An 18,272-nucleotide genomic window follows, 5' to 3' on the forward strand; every position below is an offset into this window, starting at 1 on the left:
TGGTCCGTTTTAGTCACATGCTGTGATGACGTACTCAGCGTGGCCCTTGGTTCTACATACCATCTACGCCGCAGCTTCTCGATGATTTTGCAGCGTAATTAAACGTATTATCTCGTCATCTAGGTCCATTTGTTCTAGCAGACACGGTCGCCAAAGTTGTTGCTTTGTTCCTTGTTACTGAAAGGAATGTAAAAACGGCTACCGGAAATGGCCAAAATATGCAGGGGAAACTCCACCCTGTGGTGTCCTAGCCAATACCAGCAGTAGCGACACCCCCGACTAGGAGGTGTACTGCAGTACATTTTCAAAACTGCGCGCGTGGGTTGCGCTCGAGTATGAAGGTAAACTATGCGAGGGACAGCCGCAGTGACGTCAGCACAGTTGCCGTTTCCACGACACTGCCTTCAACAACAATAACAATGTTGGATCACCGTGACGGATGTTCTTTACATTTGTAGTGATCTGGACTTTCATTTTGAAGCAGACGTTCTCCCTTGTTGTCAGCAATCATAGAAATTTACAAAAGCAACTCGACTTTATATACACATTTTCTCCCAGTAATGGATTAAAATTACATACATTTTGTAATTAAATTACATAATATTGTTACAGGCGGCACGGTGGACGACTGGTTAGTACGTCTGCCTCACAGTTTTGAGGACCCGGGTTCAAATCCGGCCTCGCCTGTGTGGAGTTTGCATGTTCTCCCCGTGCCTGTGTGAGTTTTCTCCAGGTACTCTGGTTTCCTCCCACATCCCAAAAACATGATTGCCCATAGGTGTGAATGTGAGTGTGAATGGTTGTTTGTTTATATGTGCCCTGCGATTGGCTGGCAACTAGTTCAGGGTGTACCCCGCCTCTCTCGGTAGGCTCCAGCATGCCCGCGACCCTAGTGAGGATAAGCCGTACGGAAAATGAATGAATGAATCGCATCCCATGAAATGAGTTACTCCCAACACTGCACACATGTATCTCAAATCATCATCTTTCCCCATTGAAATGAATGGAAAGGCCATTAATCTGTTCCAGCCGCCCAACCGAAAAACCTACTTTTTGTGTTTGTGTTTTTAAATAAGGAAAAATAACGCCCTATAATGTTGTACTTTTTAAAAACATAGGGCTCTATTTTTGTGGCTTGTGCAAATCCAACTTGCAAAGAGGTGGGTGAGACCCGGTTTTGGCAATTTTGTGGACTGGTGTAATTCCAACGCATGTAAAAATGGGACATCTGCGCTGGTGTGGGTGTCACAATAGCCGACTTCAAGCTGGTGTACTGTATGTGCACAGAAGCACAGAAAGAACATGCAAACTCCACATAGGAATGCTGTAGCCGAGATTCAAACTTCGAACTTCAGAGATGTGAGGCAGATGTGCCATATTTGAGCTGTTTTCACAAACTTTTTATAATGGGTCTTGCAGTAGTCACTTATCATTTTAGTACGTATGATGGGATACAACCAACATAAAGTGATTTGCAGGCGAATGTGTGGTTGAGTGCAAGTAGCTAACAAAACTATGAAAAAAAAAAATTATCCTCCACTCCTTCCATGACATTTTTCAGGTTGAAAGAGAGGCTGAAGGGTGAAGTCGCTATAAATAAACCCGAGTGTACTTTGGCATCCGCCATCAAAAACCTTCCAAACTGTCACATCCGAGCCGTCTCTGCCTTCGTTCCTGCTCCAAACTAATTTGAAGGCGCCCGTGGGATGTCGCGCTGCCCTTTTCCCTCCTCCTCTTTCCCTCCATCCCTCCTCCCATCCCTCCGTAGCAACATCAAGCCAACCGAGCTGACAGCCGCACTGCATCACAGACGCGCGCTCGGCAGGCGAGGCCTTCGTCGTGTTTTATTTTCATCTGCTCCCCTGCACCTTTTTGTCTCTTCTTTTTCTGCTCCTTGCCTTTCTTCTTCCACTTGAAAAGCGGCAGAGTGATCAGACGGGGATGTAGGCAATGACGATGATGATGGTGATGAGGAGGAGGAGGTTCTGAGGGAGCGTCTATAAATAACAAGGTAGAAGCCAGATGAAGGCAGTTGCGACGTCTCAAGAAAACTGCTCGCTCTACATATGTCAGAGGAATCGAGCTTCAGAGGCGTTCTACAAGCAGGAAGTAGTTCATATTGATCAGAACAGAACAGAAACGTTGATGTCTCGTTGTACAGTTGATGAAGTTCTCGAGTTGGTGACAAGTGCTGAGAAGAAGAGTAGCGTGGCGCTTTTATTCCACCCGTCAAACTTGAAGCCTTTTAGGACATTACTCTATTGTTATCAAAGATATATATAGAGAGAGATTGGATATCATGCATTTTATTCACAATTTAAGACATGTCCCATGTGTTTTAATAACAATATTTCATGATAATGCCCTGAGGATCAATAATTGGAGCAAATTTTGCACGCCTTGTTTGTAGTCTTGCTGAAATCAGCCCTTTGTAGGCTGTCCCATGCAAATAAGCCAGCCCTCGTCCAACTTCTAAGGGCCACTGGCAACTGCCCAGAAAGTCACCGGAAGCATTTTAACTCATGAAGGGAGCAGTTCACGCACTTTACTGTGTGTATGTGGCACATGAGCATATTTTGCCAGGCAGAATTACAAAAAAGAAAACTGTGACAAAAATCAAATTAGGTCACGATATCACATATTATATATGCCAATGAGAAAGATGTAGTTTACAGAGAAAAAAAGTCAGATGGTAAGTCTAATTTTACAGGATTTAACATATCTATTTGAGACTAAAGTTATTACCAGAACATTACTGAATATAACATTACATTACAATATTACTATATATATATATATATATATATATATACAGAGAGAGAGATTTTAGAATATTAAAATTAAATTGTGATTACGATAACAATGTAATTTTTTCCCCCCGAATAAAGTTCCAATGTTACAAGAAAAAGGCATTATATTACAAGAAACAACATCATTTTTCAATAATAGCACTTTTCTATAGCACTTTTTATTATTATTAGCACAATAATAGCACTTTTCTCATGGTTTGACTTTTTTTCAATAAACATACACATTTGTTCTCATTAGCCGCTTCGCTTTCCCTTTTTGAAAAAATACAACTTTATTCTCATAATGCTGCATTTTATTATGATATAAATTTACTTTCAAAACATTTAAGAATTTTGTCTTGAATTTACAACTTTTTTAAAAAAATTACAGCTTTTTCCTTATATTACGACGTTCTTCCCATAACATATCAACTTTTGATGATTCGACTTTTTCTGAAGAGATTGTTTGTGAAACATTATTACTTTTCGGGTAATATTACAAATTTATTTTCATAAAATTAAAAGTTGTGAGCATCACATGAGTTATGAAACACTAACTCATTTATTTTTTCTTTCTTTTACCTCATAAGATGGTGAATGTATTCTCATAGTATGAAGATATTTGCTTGTGGTGAATGATATAACATAAAAACAAAAAAATATTGCATAACACTAGATAATTTCCCTGTTATAAAGTATTACGATTTTGTTCTCATAAAATAAAACTGTTTTCTCATGATAATGTGACCTTTTTTTAAAAAATATGTGTATATATATATATATATATATATATAAATATATATATATACATTATTAATAATTAATAATTGTAATTTTTGGTGTGATTTATGACATATTTAAAAGAGCATACAACTTGATCCTTGTAAAACGAAAAAAAACTTTTCTTGTAACTTAAACTGTATCTGAAAAACCCATCTATATTCTCGTCACACTACAACTACAAATTTCAACGTTACAAGTTTATTCTCTTAGTACAACAATCAGGTCACGATAAAACGACTTTTTTTATGCACACTACGCAGTTTTTCTTTAAATTTTTATTGTAGCTTTAATACTGTCATATGTGTATTAACTCAAACAAATCTGCGTAAATTTGAATCCTTGTTCTCGCCGCTCCGTCCTTCGCGGAGCGACGGCGTCCTGGGCCTCCTCAGCGGGCTCACACTTTGATCTGCTCGTTAATTATGAAGAACAATCACGGATCTTCTCATTATGGGATGTATTATGCGTAGATGGGCGGGAAGAAAGGTCGAGCGGCGGGCCTTTGAACAGTCATGCGTGAACCTCGTTGCGTCGTTTTGAAAAATAGAATTCTAAAATTGACTGTGGTTGGAATGGAGATGGCTTGACGGCGAGAAAGGAAATGGTAACGTGTGAAGCGGTGAGGAGGGGGGTGACAGGAATCGGTGGGGGTTGTAATTAGCCACCTTCGGAGTGTGAGTGACAAGGTTAACGCACCGCGTCTCCCTCCTCCTCCTCCTATGCCCTCGGGAGGCGTTTTAAGGAGACTTGGTGAGTGGGGGCGGATTAGTGGGCAGGGGGTAGTGCTACGCACGCCATGGCTCCAGCGGCGCAACACAAGCTTTGGAAATCTAAGCCCCCCACCTCCCGTTCACACTGCCTCTCTGCGGAGGAAGGACCCCTCAGACCACAAAGATAGAGGCAGGGAGAAAAAGGCTGGGATTAGAGTGTGGTGCTAATCTGCTGGCATTTGCCCTCTTTTGTGCGTGAATGTGTCTATGTCCACGCATTACGGTGTAGTCCATCTGATGAGCACTTATTCTCACGTCCTCAGCAAAGGTTTTGTTACATTTTCAGTGCTGTTTTCACCAAGCAGTATAGGGTTCAGTTCAGCTCAGCATGGTGGGCATTTTTTTGTGTGTGTGTTTATTACAAGGATAAAATTGCAGTATTTCAATGTTATATTTGTCAAGTCAAGTCCCTTTTAGTTAAATAGCACCAGTTCACAACAGAGGTTATCCCAAGAGACTTACCACATTGAACTGGTTAAGGACCATGCTCCTCATACATTATATATAATTTGTTCCGTGAAAAACAATTGCAGTCGATAGTATTTTACTTCATAAAAACATACACTAATGACATAATTAAACAGACTGTACTTTTTTTGAAGTTTGAAAGAACTTTTTGACGTATTTTTGTGCTTCAATTCAAAAGATAGTGTGCTGTGTCTTCTGGTGTGTGCACCTTGGCCAGCAGGGTGCAGTGTAATAAAGACATAGAGACACTTAGAAGAGTTTCACAACTGACTCGGTAAGCCACAGTAATATTAGTGAAATTATAATTTTTCGCCAAGGATAAAGAATATACGCCTGTACGTATTGTTATTTTGTTTGTCTACATGTGTTGCTCCACTGTTCATGTTCAAATATCAGTTGCTTAAAAGCCTATAACACTGCGACTCAGACGTTATTTGTTAGCCTACCTGAGGCGTTTTGCATCGTTTGTTAGCATTAAGCTAAGTGAACTTTCCTTGGGCAAAGCTATGTGTTTGTTTTAAATACACATTTCATGCACTACTCTGTGTGTACAGTATGTGGCGCATGGACACTGTTCACCTAGCAATAAAATAGGTGCCGTTTATCAGAAACTAATCCTAATCTGTGCATCCAACAAAATGTAATGCAACTCTGCTTACCTTTTGACAGTAAACATCAAGTGCGATTTACAATAAATAGCTTGAATCTTCTTTTTTTTTTTTTAATGAACACTGCATGAGCAAGCATTTGATGTCTCGGCAAGGGAAAAAAAAAAACTCAAACACAACTCAGGCTTTGGGGCGACCGGCTTCCTCTGCCAGTTGGGTTGAGATGGAGAAACAGAGGAGCGGGACAGAGGGTACATAGAGAGAGAAAAGAGGATAGAGGAGTTGAGCGATCGAGAGGAGAGGCATCATATCACACATTTTACATCCAATGTGCACTTTGGTCCAGGTAGGATATGTTGTTTAAGTTTCTCTGCCTGTATACTGGATGATCATAATCATAACTTGTGTCTATTGTTTCTGGTTTAGGAATGTCCAGGCATCATCCGGGACCAGACATGGCCAATTTCTACTCGCTGTCTCCGGGGGGAGTGGGACAGCTCACGCCGCCGCTGGGATGGTGAGTCCATCCCTAAAACTTGGACTTCCCTTTGCGCTAAACGGGCCTTGTAGTTTGGCTGCACAGTGATTTAGTGGTTAGCACGGCTGTCTCGCGGTTTCGAGGTTCAGGGTTGGAATCCTGAAGTTTGCGTGTGGGGAGAACATGCAAACTCCACATAGGAAAGCTGAAGCTTATCAATACAGACTCCAAGCACTTAACTTTGTTTAAATGCCTTTAAGCATGTTTATGATGCAGCTTTTCATATTTGCAACATGTTAGGTTTTTCTCTTCTTTTTATGTTAGACAATAGACATCTTTGATTTCAAATTCTTACAAAAGTGCAGGGAGATCCCAGACTCAGTAGCATCTCTTATAGTAAAGTTCAATGAAAACGTTTTCCACAGTAAATTAAGTTTTCCAAAATTTCAAGCCCACTCTGGAATTATAACTATTCTCATCCTGTATTTAAAAAAAGACCAAATCTTTTAGATACTGTTATCAATCCATCAATCTATCTGTCTGTCCGTCCGTCTAAATTGGTCTCATACTGTTGGTTTAAAGCCGGTTCTTCACCAACTCAACAAAATCTTGACGTTGCAGGTTCTCCCACCACATGGTCCCGGGACCGCCGGGTCCTCACGCCACGGGGATCCCCCACCCGGCCATTGTCAACCCCCAGGTCAAACACGAGCCCCTGCACGAAACCGACATCATGCACATGTGAGTGACTTTCAGGTATTCTGCCGTTCCAGTCGCAAACTAGCTTTCCCTTGAAGTGAGCATCTTATCTTATCGACGAGGGCTCAATAAAGGGGCTCCTTTAGCCTCGGGGATGGTGGTGGTGCGCTCAGCCAGCACCAGATCCTGGTCCCAGATGATACCGCAACACGCCTGATAGCACCCTGAAGTGGCGATGGCTGATAGCCGCATTATCCACGGCCATCCTGGCGTCCTATTCGAAGGTTTCACCCTAGTGCAACAGACATGAGAGAGAGACTCTTACGGTCCGTGTTTTTTAAAGAAAAAATAAGATTACAGTAGTACCTTGAGATACGAGTTTAATTCATTCTGTGGCCAAGCTTGTAAATTAAATCACTCGTGTCTCAAATCAACTTTCCCCCTTGAAATGAATGAAAGTTGCCATTATTCCTTCCAATCCACCAAAATAAAAACTGCAACATTTGTTGTAATGTCTTTTAATAAGATAATTAGCACTCGACAGCATTAGACTTTATGAAAACATACAGTAATAACATTTTAATAGAATGTGAAGAATTAAACAGTTTGTGCATTATGAGTTGATGCTTCAATGCCCATTGACATGGTGCTGCTCCTTCTGGTGTTTGTGCTTTGGCCACCAGGGGGCAGTGAAATATTACAAGAAAAACACAAAGATGGTCTGTTCACAGAGCGCAGCCCAGAGTGTGCATGGGAAAAAAAGAGAGCGCCTGTTAAGACAATAAAAGCATTTTCACGCATGGAGGCAGCCTTTCATACACTACACTGTGTGTACAGTATGTGGCGCATGGACACTGTTCACCTAGCAATAAAGTATGTGCCATTTATCAGAAGGTAATTCAGATAGCTAATCCTAATCTGTGCATCCAACAAAATGTAATGCAGCTGTGCTTACCTTTTGGCTTCAACATGATAACAATGGTGTCACGCCCATGTGGTGTGTATATTTTTCTGCGTGATCGTGTTGTAGAAAACACACTGAAAGTAAGTGAAATCTTGAAAGTGGCTCTGGATCTTCACCCAGTATCTGATCAGTGAACCCCTGTGAATTGTGTTTTTGTGCTCCGGCCAGAGCAATTACAGTATTGCTTTCTGCCATCTGGTAGCATCTTAGCGTCAAAGACACAATTGGAAGTGAGTTGAGGAGTTTCATTCAGACTAAAATAGACCTCTGCTGCAATTTTGGGGCATCCACTGTATGTGTAATTACAAACCCTATTAGGGGGGCTTCAGTGACTAGTTGATTTTTCGCCATTTGCAGCAGGGTTTATACTACGTCCCCTTTAAATGTTGCAATACATGTTGTATCTTAATCACCCCTTCCACACTGCCTGTCAAAGCCGACATTTTCCCAGCTTTTCCCGTGTCACCGACATGGCACTAGGGGGTTGGTCTTGGAAAGTAGCTTCAGAACCATTACCAGAGTTGGAGGGTGACTTCAGGTTTTCTCACTTCAGTTTAGAATAGGAATAACAAAAGACTGGTCAATAATTCTCCAAATCATTGTTCGTATTGAAGATCATCGTGGAATCCCAAGTTGCTATGATGGCGCAAGCGATGTCCTTGTGAACTTTATGTTCAGCCTCCATATGTGTTTTGATCCCCCGGTGCAGGAAGCCCCAGCACGAACAGCGGAAGGAGCAGGAGCCCAAAAGACCGCACATCAAGAAGCCGCTCAACGCCTTCATGCTCTACATGAAAGAGATGCGCGCTAACGTGGTGGCCGAGTGCACGCTGAAAGAGAGCGCCGCCATCAATCAGATTCTAGGACGGCGGGTAGGTGGCGCTCGATCACATACTGTACTTTTTTGGGGGGGGGCGTGATTGTCGGCCCAATAGCAGTCGGACCGCCCGTCTATCTGACGTCATATCCGATCCACTTGGAATTAGGCAAATGTGTTGTTTTTAAGAGTGGAACCGCAGCGCCATATTAAAAGGGCCCCACGGCAAGACAAAGAAAACCGTTTTTGTCCTCACATGGCCCTCTGCGTGTCATCGTCTTTTCATTACGAAGGAGTATTAGGGCTTCACTGGAAGGAAAAGCTAAATTACACCACGGGAAATTTTACAAGACTAAATTAAGGTACAGCACTTACAAAGAAAAAAGTTTTGCATTAAAGTCATGATATTATGAGAATGAAGTATAATATTTTCAAATTAAATATAAAAGGCGTATCTTTTCAAGATAAAATTGGTGAATTTACAAGAAAGTTAAATATCTTCAGAACATATTTTTTAATCATGTAAATATAATGAACACAATACTGACTTTTTAATATTTTATATATTTTAATATTAGAACTTTACATCTTTTAAATGTTTTTTTTCTCAAAAATTTGCAACATTTTTCCTCCGAAAAATTCAACTTTATTCTCATATTATGATGATTTGAAATATGTATGACATTTTGTCTTGAAAATATATGAAAATTTCTTTTAGAAATTACAATTTAAATCTGAAAAATGTATGACTTTGTTCTGCTTACATATACAACTCTTTTTCCTCCAAAAATATGACTATTCTCATAAGATTACATATTTTTCTTGAAAATATACAACTTTATTCTCTTAAAATCCCGACTTTACTCATATTATAAAAAATAAAGTTGAATAACTTTGTTTTCATAATATTACGACTTTAATCTTAAAAGTCTATGACTTTTATTCTCATAAAATTGCAATTTATCTTAAAAAGATACTTTTTTCTCAAAAATATGTGACTTTTGCGCTCACAAAATTACGGCCTTAATCTTGAAAATATACGACTTTTTATTTTCGTAAAATTATGTCTTTAACCTCGAAAATATGTGACTATCATTGTTGTAAAAAAACTTCAATTTCATAGTGTAACTGTTTTTCTTTTTGGGTTGCCCTAACACTGCTTTGTACTATCATTTTCTTTGTTTTGTACAAGCGTTTTTTTTCCCACCAAACATTAATTTTTTTCTATTTAAAATAAGAAAAGCACCAAAAGTCCAAATAACTAACAACATTTTCTCCTTTTGTGCTAAAAACAGTGGCATGCGTTATCTCGAGAAGAGCAGGCTAAGTATTATGAGTTAGCCCGCAAGGAACGACAGCTCCACATGCAGCTCTACCCAGGCTGGTCTGCCCGAGACAACTATGTAAGTACCAACAGTACAGCTCTGCAGAGGTGCGTGTATGTGTGTGTGCGCGCATGACTCTGTGTGTGTGTGTTTGTGTTTAAAAAAAATAAAAAAAATTAAAACAGAGCGCCGACAATAACCCCCTCCCCTGCATGCTTAATGGCCTCCATTTGGGTCGGTTCTTTGTTTCAGACTAATGTGTAATTCATAACGTTGGATAGATTATAGCGTCACGTTTTACAGCCACCGCCAGTGAAATTAGCCTTCTGATGATTACGCGTTTGTTTGAAATTAAGATTTTTTTAAGTGCTTTAAAAAAATAAAACATTGTGCACGTGTGTGTATGTATCGCAATACAATAATATACGATATATAAGATGTACTACGATGTATATTTTCAAGGTTTAAAGTTGTATTATGACAAGAATAATGTATATTTTTGAGGGAAACAAAAGTGGGATATTCCTTAGATAAGGTGCATAATTTAGAGGAAAAAAAGTTATTTCTATTTTCAAGATTAAGGTCATAATATTACGTGAATAAAGTCTTATATTTTTGAGGAATAAAGTTGTATATTTTACAGGGGGGGAAAATGGGATATTTTTTAGATATGTCATTTTTTAGAAAAAAAGTTTCGTTTTGAGAGGTTTTAATACTTTCGAGATTGAAGTCATAATATTATTAAATAAAGTGGTAGATTTTCTAGAAAAATAGTTGTATATTTTAGAGAAAAAAGGACTGTTTTTTTTTTTTAGAAAAGTTTTAATATTCTCGAGCTTGATGTCGTAATATTACATGAAGAAGGTTATATAGTCTGAGGAAAAAAGTTGTATATTTAAAAGAAATATGTGTTTTTGAAGAAAAAAACGTTATATTTAAAAAATTTTTTTTTTTTTTAAATAAAAGTATATAAACATTTTTGGGGGGGGAGAGTGAAGTATTGTTATCAGTAGAATAGTATTTTCAAGAACAAAAGTCTTACATATTCTTTTAGATTAAAGTCATAATATTACAAGAATAAAGTCATATAGTTTAGAGCGGTGGTCCCCAACCCCGGGTCCGCGGACCGGTACCGGTCCGTGAGGCATTTGTTACCGGGCCACATAGAAGGAATGACCAATTTATATAATTTCCGTTGTATTGCGTTTTTGCGTATCAAATGTGGGTTTTTTTTGTTTGTTTTTTTTTAAATTACCGGATCTTCTCCACTGCAACAGCTGCGCGTCGCAATTGACACATCAAGACCGCACAGAACGCTGCCGCAGTTCCGTTTCCGCTCCCAGCCGACTCACTCATGGCGGCGGTCAAGCTCAAAGAACGAATCATGTCATAAATTAATTCAGTTCATTACATTCACGTAAAAGATTTGTTCTTTTGAACGAAACGTTCGTAAATGAAACAACACTAGACTGCATGTGAGTCACGTGATATGTTACTAAAAATAAGTCCGCACATTAGCAGAAATGAGTAAAAAACAAACGTCTTCGAAGAGCTTCTTTTCAAAAGGAAAAAGGCCACCTGAGGAGCCAGAAGAAGAGCCTACGACCTCAAAGAAAAAGAAAGCTTCTTTTAACCGTTAGGCGTTATGGTGAGTTGTATTTTTCATGCATTTAACATTTGTTTTTAAGCCGGCCGTATTAATTTATTTTTGCTGTATCTATATGCCACACATTGACAGCCGGTCTGTGAAAAAAAATGCCGACTCTAAACCGGTCTGTGGTGCAAACAAGGTTGGGGACCACTGGTTTAGAGGGAAAAAGTTGCATACTTTTGAGGGGGGGAAATTTATTTTGGAAAATCAAGTCTTACTGTGTGCGTGCCTGAGACACACACACAGAGACAGAGAGAGAGAGAGAGAGAGAGAGAGAGAGAGAGACAGAGAGAGAGAGAGTGAGTGAGAGAGAGAGAGAGAGAGAGAGAGAGAGAGCACCAGCATTTAATGAAAGTGTGGCTCCGGCACTCACGTTCACTCCACCACCGGCCCAAAAAAAAAAGGAAGAAAAAAAGAATTTGAAGAAAGTGCTTTGTGGTGTTTATCTGCCTCCCCTCGGACATCGACGACATCCTTCCTCCTTTCCTGCCTGCGCTGCTGCGCCGCCAAACACAAACACCTTGCTGAGAGACATTTCCTCATTGATACAGTATGTCTTATCGTGCTGTTAAGTGTAAAAAGAAGTTAGCCACTATATTGTAAAACTAAAATAAAGTCAAATTGGCCAACCTTTGATGTGTCGCGTTAAAGGAGGTGGAGACAGCGAGAACTCGGGAGAATTGAGGCCACATAAAATAAATACACTACAGATTAAAGTCGTAAAGTCATAATATTACGGGAATAAAGTAGGATAGTTTTAAGAATAACAATCGTGTGCATTCTCTAAAAATGTATAATTTTTAAAGTTTATACAAATGTATAAAGTTTATACAACTTTAAAAATTATAAATTTTTAAAAAAGTCAAATATTTTCAGCGAAAGAATTTTTAAATTTTTGAGAAAATGTTTCCATGAAAAAAATAAGTTTTATTTTTAAACGAGAAATTTTCCACAAAAAATATTTTTTACATTTTCAATGAAAAAGTCCTTAAAATTTTTCAAGTTTATACAACTTTAAAAATTATAAATTTTTAAAAAAGTCAAATATTTTCAGCGAAAGAATTTTTACATTTTTGAGAAAATGTTGTTTCCCTGAAAAAAATAAGTTTTATTTTTAAACGAGAAATTTTCCACAAAAAATATTTTTTACATTTTCGATGAAAAAGTCCTGTTCCGAATTTTATGTCATCAACCAAAACGTTTGACGAAAAAAAATCTAGTATTGTCTGCAAAAAAAAAAGAACATATTCAAGGGGGGGGGGGGGGGGGGGGGGGGGGGGGAATTACATTTGAAAAGCATTGTTTTGATAAAAATAGACAATTTTATTTTCAATCTTAGGGGGAAAAAATATATTTTCCACACAAAAATGTACAGTTTAGACAAAGACATCATATTTTCAGCCTTTTTTTTTTTAATGTATTTTTTTGTTTTGTTTTTACATTTTCAAGGAAAAAGTTGTATATTAACAAACAAGTCAAAAATTTTCAGCAAAAATTAAATTATCAAGGAAGAAAACCTAATATTTTTATGTAGCATGTATGGACTACAAAACAATGTTTAGCGGTGCAACCCCTGGGGTGACTCGTCCCCTCTCAGCTTGGCCGTTTTGTTGTAGTCGGCGGCGGGCTTTGCGGAGCGTTCGGGGGGCATGTCGCCGGGATGTCCGGCAGGGGATGAGTGAACATGGCAGTCAGCAGCAGCCAATCAGAGTGGTCTAGTGAGCGTGAGTGCTGGAGCCACACTTTATGCGTTCCTCTGTATATTTTTAGGGGAAGAAGAAGAAGCGGAAGCGGGAGAAGATCCAGGAGTCGGCCGCAGGTGAGTCGCTCCGCCCGACGACGTGCCATCTTGTCTGCGTTCGTCACGCCTGCTTTAGGATTAGTCTGGCCATTCTCTCTGCGATTCTCAGCTTTACACTTGTTTGTTTGTCTGCCTGCTCCATGGTTCTTCCTGCTGACCTCCTTTTGGACGCGTTTTAGCGACACTCTATCGCTAACCCATCGCTGAGTACGTACATCTGACATCAAATAGTGCAGCCTCCAAAGTCGAACACAACACATTCCTAAGAAGTTGCACTACTTATCGAAAGTACTTTTGTTTTATTTGATCCTATTTTATTCAACTTTATGCAAGTTATTTAATTGTTTTTTATTGGATTATTTTTCTTAATTTTTATTTTATTGTATTTATTCAACTGATTATAATTAATATAATAATAATGGGCATGTTTTAAGACATTGTAACATTCTTATTATGACGTATTGATTACTCTTATTTACTAAAAAAAAATCTGGTTTTAATTTCTTTTCTTTATTTTAATTTAAATTCTACATTTAACATTTGAATTGCAATTTATTAGACTTAAATTGGCAGCCAACATCGAGACTGACAGTTTGATCAAAATACACAGTGGAGGTGCTGTTTCGATGTTGACTAATTTTATGTTTTTTAAGAAATATATATTTTTTAGTAGAATTATTTTTTTTATATATTTACTTTTATTGTTTTTTTATGTTTTATGTTCGATCTTTATGTGGCACTTTGTAGCACACTGCAGCACTTTGTTTCAGGTGCGCTTGTTTTTATAAAGTGCTCTATAAATACAGTTGAGTCTGTTATAATAATAATAATAATAATGCACACTGTGCTTAAATATAGTTTTTTTTTTAAACTATACTGCTCTTAAAAAATAAATATTCAATTAAAATGTACGACACACAAAATAAAATATTTTTTTTCTTATTTAAAAGTTTGAAAACAAATTGTTTTAAAAGTTTAAATGCAAATGTATAAAAGTTAAATCCAACTGAACTGTACTGCACAAATGTACAGTCCTGTATTAAAACTGAAATTTGAGCCGCTAACATTTTGCAAAGTTTGCACATTTAATTCAGTTATTCTTCCTTTAACACTTTGAGGACCACAGTCGTAGTACATTTCATTTCTGTTTCCTATCAAGCTCGAAAACAAAACAAAACACACTTGTGTTAATCCTTTAGATGCTCACTGAGCTGAAGTCTCACGTGACGTCACGCGCTATTCGATGTCAGATTCAAACGTGTGCCAGGGAGGCGAGTCTCTTCACAACGAGACTCGGCCGAGCTAACTTTGTGGTTCATCTTTTCTTATTGCTTTTAAACATATTGTTGCTTTAGCCTTACTGTACTGAGCAGCCAGGGCGGAGACTTGCATTGTATTTTGCACCATGACCTTTCTGTGGTTGCATCCCACCAAAAAGCCAAAGAAAAAGCATGTTTAATTAAAAACTAAACAAGCTTCAACTTGGGAGGATGCACTGTTATCTCCTCACTGTGTTGCGAAGGCGAAATACTCCACGTTTTTTTTTTTGCTTGTTTTTTTGTTTGTTTTTTGTCCATCTCGTTTTAAAAGATGCCATTTTCTGCAGGTACGGGGCAGAGAATGAAAACAGCATACATCTGAGAAAATGGTAAGACACCCGACCCCCTCCCCCACCCCCTCTTTTCTTCTATTAGGTCATCACGTAAGAAGTCTCTTTGAAAAAAACTAAACAGACTAATCCTAAAAAAGGTCCATGCCATAGTCATTGTGTCCATTAAAATGTGTGTGTGTGTATATATATCTTGGTGGATGAAGTGCCTTTAGAAAAAGAAAAAAAAACAACATCTGTGTTCATATATTCTGATTAAAAGAATAAGTCCAGAGCATTAGGGTTAGGGTTATGTTTTTGTCTTAGTTTATAACGTCATCATCCTTGCTCCATATGGTCTACATGTGTCACGTCTCTTTTGTCAAGCAGACATTCGGGAGCTTTTTTTCCCCTCCTTTTTTTTTTAATGTGCCACTTTGCCTGAAGATTTCACGGTGTCTATTATACGGTCGGAACAAAAGGCGAGATGTATCGATCGGGAACATGTCAAAGAGCGTCACCTGGGCTCAAAAAGGAGCATTATTTGGCTAACTTTTTTTATTTGTTTGTTTTAAGAGGATTTTCTTCCTTCTATTTCCCACCCTGCAAACACTGTGGATCAGTGGTTAGCACATCTGTTTTAGTCTGTGAGACAGACTGTTTTGTGCATTGTGCAACTAAAACAACCAAAGAAGTCAACACAATAGTTTATTTTCAGCAAAAATATCAATTTTCGGAGATTCTTTTCGTCCAAAAGTCTTACATTTTAAACTTTTTTTTTTTTTACATTTTCAAGGAAAAATAGTTGAATGTTATGAGTTATATGTTCTCAACAACACGGTGGGTGACTGGTTAGAGCGTCTGCCTCACAGTTCTGAGGACTGGGGTTCAATCCCCGGCCCCGCCTGTGTGGAGTTTGCATGTTCTCCCCGTGCCTGCGTGGGTTTTCTCCGGGCACTCCGGTTTCCTCCCACATCCCAAAAACATGCATGCTAGGTTAACTGAAGTCTCTAAATTGCCCCTAGGTCAGATTGTGAGTGCAAATGGTTGTTTGTTTATGTGTGCCCTGTGATTGGCTGGCAACCAGTTCAGGGTGTAGCCCGCCTCCTGCCCGATGATAGCTGGGATAGGTTACAGCGCGCCCGCGACCCTTGTGAGGATTACCGGCTTGGAAAATGGATGGATGTTGTCACCAAAAAAATGTGTACATTCAATGAAGAAGTCAAATATTTTCAGCAAAAAAAAAAAATTTACATTTTCAAACCAACGATGCATATTTTGAAAAAAAATATACAACATTTTCAAGAACGGTTTTGAAAGTTTGTTTTCATTTATTGAGAAAAAAAATACATTTTCAAGAAAAGTCAGATTTTCAAGGTTTTTTGAAGCATTTTCAAGGACAAGTCATTGATTTTTTTTCTTTTCTTTTTTTTACGAAAGATTCTACATTTATGGGAAAAACATATACTGTCAGCAAAAGTCAAATATTTTCGACAAAAAATAACATTGTCATGGGGAAAAACACATTTGTGACAAAGAATTTTTTTTTTTTTTTACATTCTTAGGGGAAAAAAGACATTTGCGATAAAGAATCAAAAACATTTGCGATAAAGAAAAAAAAAAAGTCTTATATTTTAAACCTTTTTTTTACATTTTCAAGGAAAAAGTTGAGGATTTTTAACAAAAAGTTGTGTATTAACAAAAAAGTTTTACATTCTTAACAAAAAGTCAAATATTTTTTTTAAAAAATTATATTTTCAAGACAAAACGACATATTTTTGACAAGTGTACATTTTCGACAATAGTCATATTTTCAACCATTGTTAAAATGTGAAGTAAAATAAAGTGAGTGTCAAACCTTTGAGAAAAAAGATGAACAAAAACCTGTATGCCTTCTCGCCCAGTCGGCTGTGATATGCTCCAGCTAACCCTAATGAGGACGAGTGCCATAGAAAATGGATGGATGGATATTTTACCTCCCTGCCAGCATCCTGTTATTCCACGCTGAAAAAGCCGGTCACTTGTGACTAATCTGCTCTTACGTCAAAAATGGCACAAAGGTTTTCAACCCGTCGATCGATTCATGACCCAGTAGCTCCCCAAATTGGGCTGCTTTTCGCTTTTTTATCCCCCCTCCCTCCTTCCGCCACAGTTGGCTTTCAAAGCGCTCAGAAGCCACTCTGTCTCTGATCCAATAATTAGCAGTGCCTAGCCGCTGCGGGATGGACACCTCAGTTGATTCTCGGTGACAGCCCTTAAAGTAATATGCATAATGCCGAGGATCTTGCCGCAACTCCCCGATCCCTCAATTTATGCAGATCCCACAGAGCTGGATTGAGGTTAGCTCCGTTTAGATGCCATAAAAATTAAAAAAAAGAACAGGTTTCTTTGCAGCCCCTCTACATCCGAGGTTGATTTTTCGCTTGGTTTCGACGCCGTAGTGTGTCGTGATTCAACCTTGAAACAACGCAATCTATCGATCCATCCATTATCTGAGCCGCTTATCCCCACAAGGGTCGCGGGCGTGCTGCAGCCTATCCCACCTATCATCGGGCGGGAGGCGGGGTACACCCTGAACTGGTTGCCAGCCAATCGCAGGGTACATATAAACAAACAACCATTCGCACTCACATTGACACCTACGGGCAATTTAGAGACTTCAATCAACCTACCATGCATGTTTTTGGGATGTGGGAGGAAACCGGAGTACCCGGAGAAAACCCACGCAGGCACGGGGAGGACATGCAAACTCCACACAGGCGGGGCCGGGGATTGAGCCCCGGTCCTCAGAACTGTGAGGCAGACACTCTAACCAGACATTCACCGTGCCGCTACAACGCAATCTATTAAATCTATAATATTAGTTGTATTGTACTGTAAAATGATCGTTTTTTGCATTACTTAGCCACACTGGACAACAATCAGAAGTAATCTGAAATGTTTAAAATCATCACACAGTTATTAATTTGTCAAGTTGTGTTAGTACTTACAAAAAGCTACACAATGTTCATGTTATTCTAACACAGACAAGGTCTGTTAGTGTTTAGTACGCCACAATGGACACAATCGCCCATAAAATGTTTGTTTGTTATTGTGTTATTGCTAGCATCGAGATGCTACTGTTGTAATGCAGTCATCATTTCTTTTAACGTAGTCGTGTTTAGCTTTTTTGAGGGACAACTTGGTCGTTTTCGGCCACACTGGACAGCAATAGGGGCATTTTAAAAAAAATGCCAAACAGTTCCCTCATTCTGTTGTCCCTAGCACCGATGATAATGTTCGTTTTGCAAAATTATTGTACCATTTTCTAATGTTGGAAAGTTCTGTTAAGGTTTAGTACTGACCAAAAGTTATGCCAGTATAGCCAATTTAGTTGATTCCAGCCTTAATCGATCAAACTGGACAACAATTGGCCATGTTTTTAATGCCATAGTATGTTGCTAGCATCAGTGATCGTTATCGTTGTGAAGTGATTTAACATTTTTATATTGTAAACAAGTTCTGTTAATGTGTATTACATGCAAAGCCAAT

The 18,272-nt window shown here is 38.6% G+C and overlaps 1 protein-coding gene across 3 annotated transcripts in view; it reads left to right on the forward strand.

Moving 5' to 3' along the window:
* Positions 1–18,272, forward strand: part of lef1 (lymphoid enhancer-binding factor 1) — a 73,580-nt gene that overhangs the window by 49,104 nt on the left and 6,204 nt on the right. The window contains exons 5-10 of one of the 3 annotated variants that reach the window (XM_061680444.1): positions 5,845–5,935; positions 6,518–6,637; positions 8,269–8,431; positions 9,672–9,779; positions 13,123–13,171; positions 14,760–14,801. In XM_061680444.1, the coding sequence (XP_061536428.1) occupies positions 5,845–5,935; positions 6,518–6,637; positions 8,269–8,431; positions 9,672–9,779; positions 13,123–13,171; positions 14,760–14,794 (566 nt within the window). In that variant the 3' untranslated portion in view covers positions 14,795–14,801. The remainder of the gene's footprint in view (positions 1–5,844; positions 5,936–6,517; positions 6,638–8,268; positions 8,432–9,671; positions 9,780–13,122; positions 13,172–14,759; positions 14,802–18,272) is intronic. The other 2 variants (XM_061680445.1, XM_061680446.1) reach the window with 2 other exon arrangements.

Source organism: Phycodurus eques, chromosome 6, assembly GCF_024500275.1.
Source record: "Phycodurus eques isolate BA_2022a chromosome 6, UOR_Pequ_1.1, whole genome shotgun sequence".
NCBI lineage: Eukaryota > Metazoa > Chordata > Actinopteri > Syngnathiformes > Syngnathidae > Phycodurus > Phycodurus eques.